Source organism: Anser anser (genome assembly GCF_964211835.1).
Source record: "Anser anser genome assembly, chromosome: 17".
In the NCBI taxonomy this organism is placed as follows: domain Eukaryota; kingdom Metazoa; phylum Chordata; class Aves; order Anseriformes; family Anatidae; genus Anser; species Anser anser.
The window spans coordinates 251,760-271,340 of NC_139738.1; the positions used below are offsets into that span (position 1 = coordinate 251,760).

General features: G+C 45.4%; 1 protein-coding gene across 10 annotated transcripts in view; it reads right to left on the bottom strand.

The window, feature by feature from the left end:
• CAMTA1 (calmodulin binding transcription activator 1) overlaps window positions 1–19,581 on the bottom strand; it is a 375,526-nt gene that overhangs the window by 20,893 nt on the left and 335,052 nt on the right. For 7 of the 10 annotated variants that reach the window (XM_083802696.1, XM_083802697.1, XM_083802698.1 and 4 more), the window contains 9 exons: window positions 8,796–8,935; window positions 8,354–8,550; window positions 7,923–8,001; window positions 6,755–7,070; window positions 5,828–6,351; window positions 3,259–3,446; window positions 2,581–2,827; window positions 2,016–2,087; window positions 1,072–1,092 (listed from right to left, as the gene is read on the bottom strand). In XM_083802696.1, coding sequence (XP_083658822.1) covers window positions 1,072–1,092; window positions 2,016–2,087; window positions 2,581–2,827; window positions 3,259–3,446; window positions 5,828–6,351; window positions 6,755–7,070; window positions 7,923–8,001; window positions 8,354–8,550; window positions 8,796–8,935 — 1,784 coding nt within the window. The remainder of the gene's footprint in view (window positions 1–1,071; window positions 1,093–2,015; window positions 2,088–2,580; window positions 2,828–3,258; window positions 3,447–5,827; window positions 6,352–6,754; window positions 7,071–7,922; window positions 8,002–8,353; window positions 8,551–8,795; window positions 8,936–19,581) is intronic. The other 3 variants (XR_014573304.1, XM_083802699.1, XM_083802700.1) reach the window with 1 other exon arrangement.

Sequence of the window (19,581 nt, forward strand, 5' to 3'; positions counted from 1 at the left end):
GTGATGTGAGCTATGACTATTCTAATCTATTCATAAGCCTGTGCTGATCCCAGTGATAAAGTAACATAACAGAGGAACAAGGCATGTGAAAGAGAAAATTCTCTGGATAGACTAGACCTCAGTATGTTTGCATTCAACTCTAAGACCCACTTGGATGACTACCTGCTCAAGTACTGAGTCTCTGGGCCACCCACAACTCCCCAGACTCCCTCTCTTCCTCCTTTCCCTCCAACTGGGAAGAGGATAAATGGAGGAGTGACCTGATCTCCAAAGAGGCAAGTCTCAGCTAGTTCAGCAGTCCAAAGAAAGCTCAGCTCTCGTGCCCTGATAGAAGAATATTTAACTGATACAAGTCTGGGGTGCTGGAGGAAGCTGAGGATGGAAAATCATCCTGAGGACACGTTACCTCCAGGAAAACCATGCCCTGCATCCTGGCTAGCTTTGAGAAAAGCTCAGCTGATTGCAGTATCTGATAAGAGCAAGACATTGCACAGCTGGAAAATCCATTTTTACAGTAGAAAATTATTGGCCATGAACAATGTAAGGCTGGCATTAACTGCCATGCCCCCAGCAAGAGCAGCAAAGTACAAGAGACAGTGGTCTAAGGAATCCATGGCCCAGGTGTTTTAAAGAGGAATGCTCAAAATACTTTGGAAGGCAGGTAGAATGGAGAGCACATCAGATGCGTGGGTGGCATAAATGTTCCCCTGTGCTCCCTGAATGCCAAGGCAACGATCATAAAGTGAAAGCTAATAAGTAGCAACAAAGGAAAGCTTCTCCTCTTGAAATCATCTGCACCTCAGCCCATCACTGCTTATATGAGCACCTGTAGAAGCAGGAGACTTTTTCATTTTTAAATTGTACTTTCCTGTTGATATGCTGTGGCACAGCAGCCCCTGCATAACTCCCAAAAGAGGTTTGATTTGTCAGTGATTTCTCTACCACAGGAATTTATTAGTGGATACTATTAAAACATTTTACTAAATACCAGGTTCCCCTGGTTTATACTGGATGTGAAAGTTTGTGACTCAAGGGGGATGGTTTCCAAAACAGTGTTTGTATTTGTATTACCTTCAAGGCTATCCAAGTAAGCTTAGGGAGAAACAGAAAATACATAGTTAATGTTAGTTCTACAAATAAAGAACGGAAAAAAACAACAAAAAAAAAATCTTCTTTCAAAAAGATGTGATTCCAGGATCCAAGACAAAACAGTTTGTCACGCAGATTTTGAAAGGAATTAAGTTTCACTATTTACAGAAAGCACCACTCCAGAATGACAGCCATGTGACAAGTTTGAATGTAAATCACAATGCAGTCACCTAACACTAGAAAGGCTTCCCAAATAAACGTTTTTGAAGGTTGTGAAAGAGTACAGCATCTTGCCTTTCATTTTATATACCATGCCTGTTAGGCACTAGACAGCTTGCATCTAGCAAGGTACAGCAAAAAGATGGAGCTGGGCTGTAGCCTCCACCAAAAAAAAAAAAAAAAAGTCTTCTTTTTCTGGGGTTGAGAACTCAGCCTAAAAACACGTCTCCAGCTAGAGTTTGGAGAACAGTCTTAGTCCTGGAACAAGCTGCAAGCTGCATCAAGCTTAAACACGGGACTTCCCATAGTTTAAAAGTTGAGTATGTGCAAAATAAAAAACTGTTTTTCATCTTTGCCCTTATTGAAGGCAAAACCAACTTCAATTTCACAATGAAATTTGGCAAGCAACTAGTCAGAGAATAGTTTCACCAGATGATAGCATGCATATTAGCCAATATAGAATACATTATTGCCCTCTATCTCACAGTAAAAATGCAGGCATCACAAACAAAATCCTTTGAAGGAAGCACTCTCTGAATTAAGACTCAGGATACAAATTTTCTTCTGTTTTTAATTTTGTCTAAGCAGGGTATTTCATTGCTGCATGCTGAAAAGCATACAAGAGAAATACAGTGGGATAATTCCTATTATAGAGGGCCGTGTTTGTGGCACTTGTGTGTTTCACAGAATTTCACTTCCTTGATTACCTGTTTGTATTTTCGGTAGCAACGCTGAATGACAGCAGCAGCCACCTCTTGCTGTTCCCGGAGAGGACGACCCTGCGTGGAAAAGCAAAGAAACAATAATTAGCAGACCTCAACAAAAAACAGGACAGATATTGTAAGAACGTAAGTGGCTCACAGCAGCTTGCAGGGCACTGACTTCTAAATCTTCTCCTAATCATAGTCTGATTCAGGTGTAGGCATTTCCTAGAGATGTCTCTACACCCAATTCATATAAGATAGAAATCCTCAAAAGTGGATCTTTACATTGATCATTTCTGGCAACTTGCCAGAATCTCTAGGGTTTATTTTGAGGATATGATTTTTTGAGTGCTGTGCACGTACATATGCGTACCTTGGCATAGCATGCTCTCCCTGGTATGGTACATGCTGGGTAAACATCAACAAGTGAGTGCCAGGAGCACTGAAAAGGTTATGACAAACTTTTTTTTTTTTTAATCCCAAGTGTGGGTATTACCCACATGTCATTTTGTAACAAATTGTACTCTCACACCTAATGAGGAAGACATCGGATGTTTTGGCCACATACCTTATATTTCCTGAACACTGTCTGGACGAGTTTGGCAGCTTCATAGAGTTCTCTCTGCTCGTGATCAGACAAAGTTAACTGTGCAAACTCATTCTCTACCTTCTCGCTGGTGGATGCACTCAGAAATTCAGACCAGTCTGCTGCCGAGGGAAGGCTGGGTTTCTCAAAAGCTATTTCACTGATTGGCGAGCCTGCAGGGCTCAAGCTGGTGTTCGAAGAAGGGGTCAAGGGTTCACTATACAGACTTCTGAAATACCAATCACAGTAGGAATTATTGGCTCACAAAGCAGCTGAACTGGCATCACAGAAAAGGAACTGAACATTTGTCAGCTTAAGGGAGAAGCTCAAGCTCCCCCCTCTCTCTCTCCAACCAACATTCCACATTCCTAAGGCTGACTGTACTGTATTGCATAGGCTTGACATTGGAAGAGAAGTCACATGTCAGACGTTATGGTACTGCAATTTTGTTGCACTTCCCCTCTTGCATGCACTCCCATTCTTCCATGAATTTGTAGCTGTGTTGGCAATGATACCTTTGTGCATGGGAGTGTGGCTGGCCTTGGAGCACCAGCACTGAGTGCCACTGAGAAACAGCATCTGCAGGCTAAAGAATCAGTGCATGCTACCCATTATTCAGCCTGCCCAAAATCCCAGAGCAACTTCCCAACTCTTACTGACCTTATCTGTGCAGCACTCGGCAGATGATCAACATCAGCAAGGTAACTGGCCAGCCAGCTCATTGTGGTGCTCATGGCAGCACTCTCCGTTCTCTCTACCAGCGGCGACTCCATTGGCACAAAATTCTCCCGCTTGATCCTGTCAGGCGTAGCTTCAATAATGTGCTCTGCAAGTGTCATCATATTCACCTGAGTATGGGGAAAGGAGAGCAAACTTTTACTGACTGGTAACAAGAGCCTTGTGTTTGCATGTTACAACCCAGCTTCGTATCTCAGAGAAAAGACACACCACCCCATTTTTCCCAAACTTGCAGTAGCTGGAGTCTACTGCTTTTCTCAGCATTGGAGAGAAATCAACAACCAAAGCTCATTTGCTTTTGTCTCTTCTTACAAAGCAGCGTTTCACATTCTCTAGACCTCTTTTTCACAGAGTGTGTGGGGAGCCTAAGAGATTTGGTGAAAGGTGCATGTCAATGGACCTTTGCTGTATGCTACTGACAGCTATCACTACTGTCCTGTTTCCAAAGGAAAAGCGATCTTTCCACTCTTTCCCCAAAACGTGCATATACATCATGACAGGACAATAAAGGCATTTTAAGGAACACCAATGACAGAAGTTAAAACCCTTGGAATTGTAGCTTTGTCAGGAATTCTTCTGAATTATGTATCCCCCCTGACCCAACCAAGGTTCACAGGAACTTTCAATACAGAGAACAGAAAATAGATTGTTTTGTAAGAATCTGCAACATCTTTCTTACACTAGCAAGACAAGAATATTTGGATATGCCAAGGCTGTGCTGCCATTACTCTTTTCGCTCAGAAGACCAGAGTATCCTTCCCCCAGTGATTACTTGTCACCTGTCTGTCTTACTTCTGATCCAACCCCCCCCATTCCCTAACTGGTGGAATTTTTCCTTCCCCAAACCTACCACCTCTCTTCTCCCCTTCTCCACTCTTATTTTCTTGCCCTTTAAAGTTCAGCAGCTTCTTCAGATGAGAAGTCACCTGCCATTTCAGCTGCTCACCAGCACCTTGCTTCCTTCAAGCTAGCCCTGAGCACAGTTGAACCCTGTGATGGTAATCTGCAGGTGAAACAAAGAGGCTAATTTTCAGAGGTCAGGCTGACAGGCCTGTAGTTCCCCGGATCCTCCTTACAGCCCTTCTTACAGACGGGAGTCACATCAGCAAGCCTCCAATCCTCTGGGACCTCTCCAGATAACCAGAAACGCTGATAGATGGTGGAAAGCGGCTTGGCAATCACCTCCGCCAGCTCCCTCAGCACCCTAGGGTGGAGCCTGTCTGGTCCCATGGACTTGTGACATTCCAGATGGAGGAGCAGGTCTCTAACTTTCTTTTCCTGAATCACAGGGGGTGATTATCTATCTGAATCACAGGGGGCTTCCAGGTCAGGGCATAAAGTACCCTGAGGATAACTGATCCATCTATTAAAGACTGATGCAAAGAAGGTGTTGAGAACCTCAGCCTTTTCGTTATCCTCAGTGATCACATTCACAGATTTCTATCACAGTATCACAGATTTCTAGGTTGGAAGAGACCTCAAGATCATCGAGTCCAACCTGCAGCGAGTTCCCTGCTGCATTAAGTAAAGGATGGAAATTCTCCTTGGTTCTTCTCTTATCGTTAATATATTTGTAAAAGGATTTCTTGTTCTCTTTTACTGCAGTGGCCAATCTGAGTTCAGGCTGGGCTTTTGCCTTTCTAACTTCCTCCCTGCATATCTTAGCAACTTCTTTGTAGTCTCCCCAAGTAGCCTGTCCCTTCTTCCACAGGACATACTCTTTTTCTCCCAGAGTCTCAACAAAAGTTCCCGGTTCATCCACGCTGGTCTTCTCCTGCTCTGGCTTGCCTCACGGGACTCAGGAACAGCCTGCTCCTGTGCCTTTAAAATTTCCATCTCGAGGAGCATCCAGGCTTCCTGGAACCCTTTGCCTTTCAGGAGTGACTCCCAAAGGACCCCTGCAACAAGTGTCCTGAACAGGTCAAAGTCTGCACTCCGGAAGTTCAAGACAGCAGTTTTGCTAGTTACCCTTCTGACATTGCCAAGAATAGAGAACTCTACAATTTCACGGTCTCTCTACCCAAGATAGTCCCCAACCTTCACAACTCCCACCAGTCCTTCTCTGTTAGTGAAGAGCAGGTCTGGTGGGGCAGCTCCCCTGGTAGGCTCTCGTACCAGCTGCGTCAGGAAGATGTCTTCCACACACTCTACAAACCTCCTGGACTGCTTCCTCTCTGCAGTGTTATATTTCCAGCATACATCAGGGAAGTTGAAGTCTCCCATGAGAATGAGTGCTGGTGATCATGCAACTTCTGAGAGCTGCTCATAGAATGCCTCATCCATCTCTTTATCCTGATTAGGCAGTCTATAACAGACCCCCACCAAGATGTCACCCCTACAGGCCTTCCCTTAGCCTTGACAGAGCTAAAAGCTTCCACAAAAATTTCTCACAGTTATGCTCTTCTCCACAGCCAAGACATGTGGCTGAGCAGAAGAGACTGACAGGGAGATGTCTCAGGCTAGACGATCTTGGTGCTATCATTACGTTTACCTGCAAGTCATCCATGTGGGGTAAACAGTCCTCATCCCCTACATTGTCCCTATAAGACAAGAGTTCTGCATCCGCCATTTCCCTGTCAGCCATCATTAGCACGTTCATCTGCTCTCGCTGGCGTAGCCGATGGGCTACAGTGTCCTTCCCCAGAGCAGTCCCCTTCTGGCTCCCTGTCACCTGCACCGCAGACACACCAATATAAATGTCTTTTGGGTTCCACTTGATGCCTGCTTGGCTGCCAGAGCCCCGGTACCCAGCAACTTCTGGGATGTGCTGGGAGAGCTCCCGGCCATAGTCCCTTATCCCTTCACTGGGGCTGATTGTCTCAGTGGCGGATTGCTTGGAGCTGGAGTTCTGCTTTCTGACACTTGGCTGTTCCAGACTCAGTGCAGTGGAAAGCAGCTTCTCTTGCCGGGCTTGAAAATATTCAGGGCTCAGCTTATGCTTTTTGGGTGCAGGGTAATCTTTCTGAGTCTCACTACTGTAGTAACTGGAAGGTTCTGATCTTGGTCGTCTCAGCTCTGGAAACAAACAGATCAATGGTCAAAACGAAGTATGCAATGTGGTTGCTGTAGGAACTACAACAGCTTCTGCTGCAGAGCAGCAGGTGGAAATTCATGCCATGCTCTAGGACACACAAATGTATGGGTGTCAAGTACATGCAAAGAAGTAACTGTCACCCAGGGAGGATATTACCTCAGTTGTTCTTCAGATACGCACATCTTTCTAAAGCAGACATTCCTGGTTCTTTTCCCAATACTTATGCAAGAGTATAGAGCACATTACAGAGAGCCCACAAAAAAAAGCAGTTAAGCATGGCCAGCAGTGCTACAGGTGGCATTTGCCACCCAGGTGAGGTCTTTGCTCCATGATTTTACGTGTCACATCTCATCAAAGCAGTGCATGCCGTCAGGGTTGTCTTACCTGTGTTTGTACTAGAAATCACAGTGACTCCCTTCTGAGGCTCTTGAGAGGCAATAAGTTCACTGTGCCACTGGGACACCCAGCTCTCTGTGCTGGAGTCTGTGCTTGAGGGGCACTGAATTCTGGGGTTTTGCCCAAGCTGAGGTTGCTCATCACGCTGTAGCTGCTCCAAGCACTCTGCCAACTTTACATGGCCCCGAGACCGGGCAATTGCCAGTGGCAGTCTCCCAAGGGAATCAGGAATAGAGATGGCTCGGCGGTCCCACTTATACAGCACAACAGCTGCATCCGTGTGGCCCAGGGCACATGCCCACATCTGGAAAAAAAAAAAAAAAAAACACAAACAAGTGACCCATTGTACATGTTTTGTAAAAAAAACAAGTGACCCATTGAATATTGGTAGACCTGCCTTCTCTTTCTCTTTTTGTTAATGCAGTGGAGTTGTATCCTCAGCTCACAGAAAATTGACTGGCAAAACCATGCCACGTTCGAACACCACCAACAGGCTTTTATAAATGTCCTATATGAACAAAAGGCCATTACAGAGGACTAGATGCTCACTCCTTTGAGGGAGAAACCTCTATCTGCCAAATGAAGCTGACAGTTTCTCATTTAGTAATTCATGTATTGTTTTTTAGCTGTCATACCCACTGGAACCACTGCAGAGACCGACCAGCTTCAAACAGAAAGGAATCTCTGAGATCAGAAACATTCAGTCAGGAGTAAAAGCTGGGAACAATAAAATCAAACACTCTGCTGTTGTAACCTGGCACTTCTGGTTCCACCTGCTTTGGCTTTTTGCTTGAGCTCTCAGTCTAGATTCCAATGACCATACTATTGTGATGTCTTTACAAGCTCTACAGTCAAAGAGGAAAACTTGAAAGAAGGCATGTAAAGGCCTTTCCCCAGAACGACAGCAGAGACTAGATATTTGATAAAACACAGACCAGAACCACCTGTCTGTCCTCACATTACTCAATTACAAAGATTTTTCTGTTTGGTCTCTCTCAACAAAATGCTAGAAAGCTAACAGTACCATGTCTTAACATTTACACAGCAAGGAAACATCTACTTCTCAGAGTGTAAAATGCATCAGGAAAATAACACATCAGGAAGTACTCCTGGGAGAGTCTGAGGGCCCTCTGAAGTTTCAGTTTCTGCTGCTTACCAGAGGAGTACAGGAGAAATGATCCACATTCAAAGGGTCAACTTCCAGCTCCAGATCAATGCTGTCTGCATGTTTGGTGCTAGAGAGGAAACAAAACAAATGATGCTCTGTAGACAAGTTAGAACCATTTCCTAAATCTGTAGCTTCACTCAGTGCACCATACCACAAAAATGGCCACACACATGTCCGTGACACACATATACTACAGACGGTGCCCCCAACAAAGACTTTAAGAGCCTGATACATCCAGTGACTGGATCTCATCTCTCTCAAGATACAGGGGACAAGAACAAGTTCAGGGACTTGGTTGTTTTTAAGGGACAAAAGGTGCAGTTTGTAAAGGGCAACTAGAAACCTGTAGCAAGCAGAGCTTACATATGCTTCTTCCATGTCTGTATTGACACCCAAGAGTCCAACAGGCTAGGTCTTACCGCCATTTGATGAGGGTCTGGATCAGTGTAGCATAGCCCTGGGCGGCAGCTAGGTGGAGCAGTGTCATTCCACGGAAAGTCTTTGAATGGATCAAGTGTTTGGACTTTGCCCAGCAAGCGCGACTCATCATCTTCTCGCACACCACCACCACGCGGCTCTCAAAGCAGCTGCCCAAGGTCCCAGTCCCAGAAACGCACTGAAACACCACACACAACCCACTTTAACCACTGATGGGAGTTGCAACCTGCCCTAAGCAGGCAACCTTTCACTTTCAGAAGTACTGAGACAGTGGCAAATGCAAGTTAAAGTCACCTACTGTTAAAGATGCCCATAAAGAAGACCTGTTGCTTAAGAAAAGCTATAATCCTTTCCAACCCCCATCAAATACAAATGCTGGTAGGAAAGAATAAAGCTGCTGTGACTACACAGCAGCGTCTGTACCTGCACCTGTGTTCCTCCATTCCCGCTCCCATTGCTCCCGCCTCCTACTCCTTGTTTGTGCTGCTGGGAGCCTGTCATTTCAGCCATTCTCCTCTCCATCTGCTCGAGGCGCTCCAGTATTGACATCCTGAACTGATTATCTAGGTTGAAGAAAGGCAGAAATGAGGGTATTTCCATGGAAAGAAAGCTTACTTTTTGGCAGCCTAATGCAGAGAGTCACAAGCAACAGTTCTGAACATCATGAAGGAGATTTGCTTCGCTTGACAATGCACAGGGACACTTGCCCTGCAGCATCCTACCTCTTTAATTTCCTGTGGCTGCCCTTTTACTGCAATTCTAGAGAACCTCCTTAAAAGTAATAGAAGGAAAAATACAAAAAATGGGGAGAAGACAGGTCCCTTTCCTTGTGATTCTAGCTGCATCCATACAATAAAAGATTGGGGTAATGCAACTTCTTTGAAAACACACGTAAACCCTGAGCAAATACAATCGTTCGGACAGTGTTTCAGTAGACTTGTATTGAAATACTCTCAGTTTTACAGACAATCACCCTGCTTTCACTGGAGTACTGAATTCATCTTGGCTTGCCTCCTGAAATCATTCAGTAATGGTGCCTAGAGGAAAAAGACTGCTTTGCTTCCTTCTGTGCTTAGAACAAGGAGCCATTAAGAAGGTACTCATTCCTTGCCTGACTGACTCCCTTTCTTGGCCACCTGAGCACACTGCTGGCTCATATTCAGCTGCCTATCAACCAGTATTCCCAGGTCCTTCTCTGCCAGGCAGCTTTCCAACCACTCATCTCCCAGCCTGTAGCGCTGCTTGGGATTGTTGCGCCCCAGATGCAGGACCCGGCACTTGGCCTTGTTGAACTTCATAGTCAAAACAAACAAACAAACAAATAAATAAAACATCCAGCATACTACATCCTGCAAGGCACAACTCTTACTAGAGAATAACAGAAATCTGAATCTCTTTGCTGTACTGCACCAGAGATCACACTGCAAACCATTAAGGCACATCTCAGAAACTGGCTTAAACTCATCCCTCATTCCCTAAAAGGATGTTGTGGCTTGGCAGCAGACACGAACTCAGCTCTCCTCTGGCCAGCTCCAACAAATTGTAATTCAGCATCTTTGTGGCTCTGCTTGAGCAGGGGGCTTGGACCAGATGACCTCCAGAGGTCCTGTCCAACCTCAACCACTCTGTGATTCTGTGATCCCACCCTGGTTGCTCAAGAGCCAGGAACACAGGAGTATGGCTGGCACCCCACTTCTAACCTCATTTTAGAGGTAAGCTCACTATGGTCTTCTCTTGCCTAGCTGAAAACATTATTATTTATTATTAGTGCCTTATTAATAATTTACTCATTCTGTTAATTGCAAAGCCTCTGGGAAAATGGCTGGCAGTTCTGTAAGGAAATATTCGTAATGCAGATACAGTCTTAAAGCCTTGCCTCTGAACTGCGGTTGGCACACAGCAGCAAGTCGTGTTTTCTCACAAGCCTTTGTTCTGGCAGTGCTGCAGTGTGCTGCAGTGCAGTCCACATCCCTGTCTCCTCCTTCCCCATTGCCATGCAGAACACGTATGCTGCAGAGACTGACAGTGACCTGGCATTGCTGCGCCATCCCCTCTCAGGGGATGGCAGTCTATAGACATATAGACTAGTCTATAGTCTATAGACACAGGCCTGTGTCAAACAGAGCCGGTGTAACTCAAGCACCAGGGAAAGCAGCCGTGTCTGCCACTGAGGTTAATAGAGCGGTATTGAATGTACAAAACATACATTCAATTGTACGCAACTATCTGAGTTGCCAGCACTTGCATTTTATTAAAGTTAAGAGGAGCTACAAACCCCAGCTATCACATCTGGGCTTCCAACCTCATACAGACAAAAGTTCTTTTTAAAAAGATATTAGAAGAAATTTATGTTGAACTGCTGTTACAGAACAAGAAGCCTGGGGCTGCAAGACACCAGGGCTTTGCTCCTACCCATTCAGCTGTCAAAAGATAATTCTTATTCTGTACAGTCAGAAACAACATCAAAAAATTATTCCAGCGAGATACAAAAGTAAACCGTGCAGATTCCTTTTTTTTTTTTTTTTTTAGCTCCAAACATTGTGGAACAGAACTGGGGGACCCCATGCTAGTGTCCATTTTCCAGGCTCTTCTCTAAGGATGTAGCCCTGTGGTCTCTAATGACTGAAGCCTCAATTTTTCCTGACACAGCAACTGATAGCAGCGAACACTTCCTGGCACTTTTTGTCAGAGGAATGAATTTACTGAAGGGATGTCTGTCACTACCACTGTCCTCAGACAGGAACACTGAAACAAAGAAAGAAAAGAACGAAACTTTTCTCAGGAGACAGAATTTGAAACAGAACATCCTCATGTACTCCTATTTGGACACCTGGACAATGCTCCCAGGAGGTATTTAGGACAGGACTACCTGATTTTAGGTGGCAAAGGGTATCTATTTGACTTAAGAGGAATCTGAAGGAGAAATATAAGAAATTAATTCAAGTCTTAAACCTGTAACCTTCAGTATCTTACCAAGACAGCTGTGTTTTTAACAGATGGTTATAACTGCTTTGTCTAAAGGCAGATCAGAAATATGCTGCTGTTAATAAAATAGCAAGTGGAATTAAACATTCTGGAGCTCCGACACAGACTGAAGAAAGCCCTTTCCAAGTATGGCAGAAATGGTTACTATCTACCCAGCAGCAGCACTGTAGGATTAGAAAGCTCCAGGAAGCAAACACTGAAGTAGGATGGTAATGCACAGAAAGTGTCTCTAATCTGTCTCTAAGCTGACCGTTTTCCAGGTTATTTAATGTGCTACCTAAGCAACTAGATCAAAGCCGAAACTGATGGCAATTTCAGAATTCTTTTCCTACAAAATTTCCATACACTAAACCCTTGCCTTCAAAAATGACTGTCACATGAAGTGCACATGCTGCTCTAGTCTTGCGGGGACTAAAAAAAAAAAAAAAAAAAAGAGTCGGAGCAGGAGAGAACAGTAAAAGGGAAGACAGCAACGAGCTACGCTGCAAGAGTTGGTACATTCTTAACCTAACCAAGACACCTAAGCACAGGATAACAGCCAAAGGGAAGGGCACCTCCACCTGAAGTTTCCTCTGGACTCAGCAACGAGATGAAAGGCTGCTCTTCTTCCACATGGAGGTCTGGACATACCTCAGACTCCAGGCACGTGGACCACAGTCAGAACAGTTTGCACACTGCTAAGAATCTAACAGATGCCTCATCCGGACCACAGAGAGAACAACACACCTCACTGTTTCTGTAGGAGACTCTCGAGTCATTCAGCATCGTAAACAGCACATTCCCCTCCTCATTGGGAACAGACTACGGAACCTGCTTGCTTCCAATTATGGCTCCCAAAAGTAAACTACATACAAATATCAGCTCCCACACACTTCTTTCTTGGTGCATTCTTGCAGCATCTCTCAGGATCCTTTTAAGAACAAACTGTTTACAGGTGGATGAACTTCCAGACTTTTTTTTTCTTCTTCTTCAAAAAAGCTGCACTAGTCCTACATTTCAAAATTAAGTTACAATGAATAAAGATGATCTTGTACCTTGACAACTCAGATTTTGCTGGGGCCTAATTAAAGGGTAAGTCTTTGCATGACCTCTTAGGAATCACTATTCTGTAAGTCCCAGGTTTGTCAGCTTGAAACAAAACATTATCGCTTCTGTAGCCTCAGTAACAGGACTCGGTCAGCTTGACCTGTGAGGACATCAGTAGAATGTTGAATATGCAAGTACAATTTATGTTACAGAAACTGGCACGAAAATACCATCTTCTGTTTATATAGTCCTGGGTTCAAATGGCTCAAACAACATCAGCTTTACGTAACCCTTGAGTCTTATGCAATACCTTTAAAACTGATATATCTGTATGCATGTTAACAGCCTATACAGGAAGATGACTGCTACAGCTAGGTAAAACAAAGAAATTGAACAGAAAGAAAACCTGTCACATTTTGAGAAGGTTTTTATTTTTATTTTTTTTCTTCCCGGAAACTCTGTTCTGAACATAACTGAGGTCTGAAACACGATCCTGTAGCTCAACAAAAAAAAGATGCCACAACACATTGTTTAAGCAAACTGCAGTGCTTGGTCTTGAAACAGGCACTGGTCAAGAAAACATGACAAAACCTGACCCAGTCCTGCTGACTCTCTGACAGTGATTTTCCTATAAAAAATGTAATTGCCAAAAAAGCATTATCAGCAAAACTCAAGCAACAAAAACAGGATAAAAATGAAGTACAAATGAAGAGGTAAAAAAAAAAAAAGGCAGTAATTTGCTTTACGTTTATCAATAATTGCTTTACCTTGCAATAATTAAGAGATGGGTTATACGAGCTACAGGGCTGAACATTACAGATACTGCTCTGACATCCAAGACAATTTATCCCTTATTATTTCTTATTTTGCTAGTCAAAGTCTTTACTGTTTTGCCCACTTCAGGGGGCTGTGTAGAACCACCTATTTAGAATGCAATGAAGTTATATGACCACACTTTCTACGTTCTTTTCTTTTATATTAAACAGAAGATCTCATGACAAGTATCTACCTCACAGTGCACTGAAGACAAATGCTCAATAGCCTACAAATCAAGTTGTCAAAATAAGCTTCTCTCATGCTGTAATACTCAGGAAATCTAAACTGCTCCAGCCCAGCAGATTTCTTGCACTGGAAGCACCCTAACTTTTTCCAAATGCATCAAAGATGAGAGTGAACACAGACATGTCCACATATTTAAGGGTTTATCCAAGGACTCTGCTTTTGATGATCACATTTCAGAATCTTTTGTAAGTAAAAACTGAGTTTGTCACATTACATATAAACTGAAGAGATGTTATAACATTTAAGGAATAACAATTGACATATTCTTTACCAATGCTCTGCCCTCCAACAGATGATGCTCAAAAAAAATCCAAAAAATTCATAATACTGTCTCCGGGCTTTCCTGCCAGTAACACCTGTGTTGCTCAAGGTCTCCCTTGTCACACGTACTCTAACCTCTTCGAACACTCTTCTTTAAAACCTGGGGCAGTATATAAAGTACTGAAAAACCTTTTGCCAATGTAGTGTAATTTGAAAACTAAACTTCACAGACTTTGTAGGTTTCTAAAGCCCTTCTTCAAGGCTGCCTCCAACAAAGCTGATGAAAATGATTGCATTTATGTAGCTGAGACACCTCGCAACTTACAGAAAACATTTTGAACTTTATATATTTTCTGGAAATTATTATTCTTCAAATTTAGCCATAAAATGTTAACATCAAAATTACTTCTCACCATTATTCCTTAACATAACTGGAGGAGGTGGTGACTTTAGCCATTAAGGGCCTATTTTGTGAGCAGACTGAGCCCAAGCAAGGTAGCACAGACAAGCCTCACAGAGCTTTTCCAACAGCAGTTGCTTGGATCTGATGAGAGCTCTGAAGTTTTTGGGATATGAAGGATCCCAAAAGTTGATGCAGTATGCACTGAATCATTTTTGTTTCAGCCCTCTCACTCCACAACTCCTGTGAAACTCTGCAAGCTCCTAGCGCTACTCCTGAATCATAGATTAATTTAGTGTATCTGTTCTATCAAGCCACAAAGCCATTTTCACTTCTGGCGTCCTCAGTCCTTCATAGTATAATGAGAAGCTAATCCATGAACTCAAAAACAAGCTTGGGAAATACAGCAAAGTCTCCACAGTGATATTTCGTGGCAGGGTCTGGCACTCCTGAGAAAACTAGCTGCTTCAGTGTCATGTCAGGGCTGGGCTGCTCCACAGTACCAGCAGCCTGACGGGAGCCTGGCTTGTCCAGCTGGGAGGGATGGAAGGAGCTACTTGGCCAGATTTTGATGTGTACTGTGAAATTGGTCTGAATCTAGAAAAAAATAAATCTCCTTCTCAATTGGTCTGAATCTAGAAAAAAAAATAAACCTCCTTCTCATTTCCCTAAAACAGACATCATCTGTAACCAGAACAAGCTTCTTAATTTGTACTCATAGGGAGTCTACTACTGATAGCAAGTTACACACACAGTATTTCTATAGATGCAAAATTAAGCTGGTAAAGTCTTTTAAGGATGACTGATTACTCACATCAGTCAGCATTTTACAGAGCTACAGAGTGTATACTTCCACAGTTAAGACCAGAGAACCTGGATATAGTTTCATGTTACAGTCTCTTTTGGCAGGATTGGTTTAAGCTGGCGTTTCTTAAGTCCAGATCATTTCACCGATGAACTTAAAGCAGACCTGTAAAAACAGCTCTGAGCCACTACAGCAGATGCAGTAAACAGAAAGTGCAATGAGCAGAGGAGTTAATCCAGTTTAACTCCCTGAGGGAGGTGCCCGGGAGTCATGCCTCTGTTTTCCCCCTTAGCATCCTCCAATAGAACAGAACTTCCTCAGTAAAAATCTAAATAGATGTTAGCCATTCAGGCCACACAAGTTTTTACCTGAGACTGCAAAAGTACCTACTTTGTAAAACTTCCAGTGCCTGCTCAGATTGTGACAGCCCCTGACTACAGGTACTCTACGTTAAAGGGCAGCAGTTTCGAACATTTTCCAAGTGTTTTGTTTTTTTTTTCCCCATGCAAATAGGTAACAGGGTTGCTACTGAGAATGGGCTTGATCATGTATCAAGTGGGACAACTTCCCTGCAGATCTACCAAAACACTCTCTATTGCCCTTGTCATTCAGCTGTGTTGTCCCATCAGTAGGTGTCAAGACACTCAAGACACAGAGTCCTCACTCTAAATGGTATAGAAAAAACACAAAGCAAATTTGGGGTAAACACCTGTGATGCAGAAAATACTTATAAATGAAACACTTCACCCAGCCCATGATAGCATAAAGCATGGTCCTCCCCATCTTCTAACCCAATGACTTGTTTCAAAGACACTATTATCCGAAGACACTGTAGGATTTCACACCCGGGTTCTCTCTTTTTGAGCTACACAAGGTGGCAAGAAACAACAGTGTCTTGTTTGGTGGACACCAGCTCAAACCATTGCCTTTGGCTCTAAAAGATTACCAGAGTTGCTTTTCTAATCTCTGCATACTGCTTTACTGGACAAGGGAAGAACCAAAACGATCACTTTCTTGCTTTTGCTGCTCTAGAATCAACGAGCAAGAAATTTCATCTGTACCACTCACAACATGGCAGCAAAGCCAGAACTATTACACAGGAAATTCTGCTTTTCACTGACAAAAACAGCCAGCAAATCATAGCAGTGAGTATGTCTCACACATACACTTGGAGGCTTTTTTTTTTTGCCACTCTACACAAACTTAATGTTTGATGATATTTGAGTAACAATATTTGAGTCTAAGGACCAAATGAAGAAGGTGCATGATCTTTCCTGCTTATTCTACTAGAGCACTCTCTGCCCAAGTTACAGTCATTTCCCCACAGTCTTCTAACCACTAAATTAATGGTGTTTTGTTAGATCTGCATATGCATGTTCTGAAGTGCCACGTTTAAATGCTCAGGAGGTAAGAATCCACTCCAAGAGCACTGGCTTCCCAGCACATGCAGTTTTCTTTAACAGCAGTTTCTGTGTTACAACATCTTTGGTATGAACACACACAGACTGAATTTAACGAGTGCAATAGCTGAGCGCTGTAAGAAAGCTTGCAGCACGACATTTTTCTACTTTCCAGAGTGAGGCAGATGCACCATATTCTTTCAGCCAGTGCAAGCTGTGGGTGGTGACTGAAGCAGCCTAAGGGCACTTTATTACTCTGAGTGCCAGTGATCTTCTATTTTACAAATCATTTGTCATTTGCATATACAACTTGCTCAACTCTTCTATACAGCAAAAACGCTGAACATACCGCCACATCAATTTGATTTGGTTTATTACTGAGGAGTCACCACTGCAGAAACAGATTTTTCTGAAATTAAACTTCCGTGCCACCCTTGATACGTCTTACGAAAAGGTCTGTTTAACAATACAAGATTACAGGACGTGGTCTCTACCACCAATAAAAGCCCTTAAAATTTTTACTTAATATTCTAAGACATACGCATATCTCTGCTGGTTAGGTAGGTTGCTTCCAGGCAATGAGAAATGCCACGAATACTGAGGCATGAGACGAGGAAAACACTGTCATTCCACTGAGCCTAAGTGACAGATGAAAAAGGTCTATGCTTTCGCATAAGTAATAAACAGTACCGGCCATGAGCAGGAATAAAGCAATAATCAAGACCTGCACATACAGGCGTTGCCATTGATTTTAAGCCGTTAACCCACTTAGCAGTGTTAAGATTTCTTATCAGTAACACTTTTTCCATAATTTTTCCGGTGCTGCAGGACTTCAGCTGTTCATCCCACACCATCCGGGACCATTTTGTTCCTCTCCACCATCTCCAGCAGCCAATGCTACCTCAAAAGATGGTACTTCCCCCCACTTTTCTTTACCATGCCATTACTACAGAAGAGGAGAAAGGAGGTGGGATGGGCTGACTTTTTCCTCAAGTGGCCATCTCTATATTTAACCTTTATAAAGTACTATTTTTTTTTCCTCCAGACTTCTCCCCTGAGCTAAGGGATGGTGAGATTTTTCACACTGTCCAGGAAAAGCAAACCAGGGAAGGTTTTAGAGATGCCAGGTAGACTTGAGATGTCACTTTTCATGCTATTCAGTAATCTGTATAAAAACAGTTGGCTGCCTAAGGTCACTTTGTATATCTCTGGTCAGAAACTTGCTGTGCTTTCCTACAGGTGCCAGCACTATGAAAGATGTGCTTTTTGATGCATGCAAAGAGCAACAGCTTAGGACATTGTGCACTGCTCGTGGAGACTGTCTCCTCCAAGAGATACATGCTAAAGGAGCTATTAGCAGGAGAAGAGGACCTCATGGGGCACTGTCTGTGCTGCTACAGTACTGGAAATATGGTAAAAACTTGGACATGAGTTTGCTCTCTCATATAAATTGCAAATTCAAAAAACAAAATATTCACCCAGAAATCAGCAGAACGATGACCAGAATGATATGAAATGGCCTCTATTTGCTGCAAAGTTAGATAAACGTGAACTACTGCAAGATGCAAACTGTGAAACATTAGAATAGATCAGCAAAAAGAGACTAAGATCTCCTTCAACGGAAGCTTTCAAAAAGTCAGTCACGCTTATTCCATCTCTGAACTGGGAGTGGCCTACCTGGACTTAATTCCCCCTCCTAGTCCTCCTCTTTTTGATGAAGCGCCCTGCAAAACAAGTCTTGCAATAACCTGGTACAGCGCAGGCGTGTGTTTTCAGTATCCTTAAATTCCCGGGGAAGGTTTGGGCTATTTACTTCACCGTACCCACTCAAATATGAAACTGTGAGCTAGAGGTGTTACAATGTTCTTCTGCACGTGTGATGCTACAGTTAAAGCCCTATCACAATTTTCAGCCTATACTGTAACATCAGCCTGAAAGGGCCAGGGACCACCACAGGAGTGGAAGTCAGTGCAAACACAACCACAACTCCTGCTGTGGACGCAGGGGGAGTGGGCGGGGGGGGGGGGGGGGGTGAGGGAGAGGAAGGATCAGCAAGCTTCAAAGGGCATGCACTCACATCCTAAGTACAGCAGTGACAGACAACATATAAGCACGCAGACTTAAGCCCAAACAGATACTGTACTATATATCATCCCATAATACTTACTGAAAACAATGCTTCGTCATATCTGCATATCCACCTGAAGCGGGTGGAGGGTACCAGACCCCTCCGTACCTCTGCTTGCTTCTAGGCAAATAAACCGGCAACACCGAGTATCAGAGGACTGACCTGAGAGTCTACAAAGGCAGCGGAGGCTCCAGCCAGCACCTGGCGCAGGCCCCTGCAGCAGGGGTGGACGGAGCAGGCTCTCCCACAGCCGTGCTCGGGGTCTTTCGCATGCTCGCAGCCAGCGGGAGCGCCTGCCTCACCGCAGCGCGGGCGGGAGTCTCAGCTGTGCCCTCTCCGCACCTCTGTGGCAGCGGCGCACGGACTAGCGCTCACCGGCGTGCGGCAGGAACAGCAGAAGACGGCGCCGGGAGACGGGGCGTGCCTGCCCCGCGGCACGGGGCATGGTGCCGCACGCGGCTGGCACCGCGCGGAGCGCAGCAGCGTCGGCCCGGCCGGCAGACTCGCAGGGCAGACGAGCGGCGGTCGGCAGCCGGCTCCGGGACGGCCGGGCGGCACGGCCCGGCATCTGGACCGCGCGTGCAGACGGAGGCACGCGGCGCCTGGCGGCCGAGGGCTCTCGTATCTCGTCCGCGCGCGGGCGAAAGCCCCCGAGCTCCGCGACTGGCGGTCGGCCGCGAGCCGGGGCCGTGCGCCGCGCCAACCCGGCGGCGAGCCCACGCCAGAGGCCGCGGCGGGCTGACGGGAGCGGCGCCGCCCGCGCTCGGTGCGGGAGCGGCCGCGGGGGGCCCGACGCCGGCTGCCCGGGGGCGGGCCCCGGCTCCGCTCGGTCGCGGCCGCAGCCGCTTCGTGCCGACGGCGCCCGCCGCCCGCGCTCGAAGCCCCTCGGCGGCGACCGGAGGCTCCGCCGGCGGCTCTAACCGCTGCCGGGCGCCCGGCGGCGGCACCCCGCCGGGCTCGGGGCGCCGAGCGGTCCGCCTCGCACGGCCGGGCTCCGAGAGACGGCGGAGCCTCGCCGGGGAGCGGGGCCGCTCGGTCGGCGGCGCCGCCCTCAACCCACGCCGGGGCCGCCCGGCGCCGCCATAGCGGGATACGAGCCCCGGCCGCCGGCTACGGGCCCGCGCCGCGCTCGGCGGCGGCCC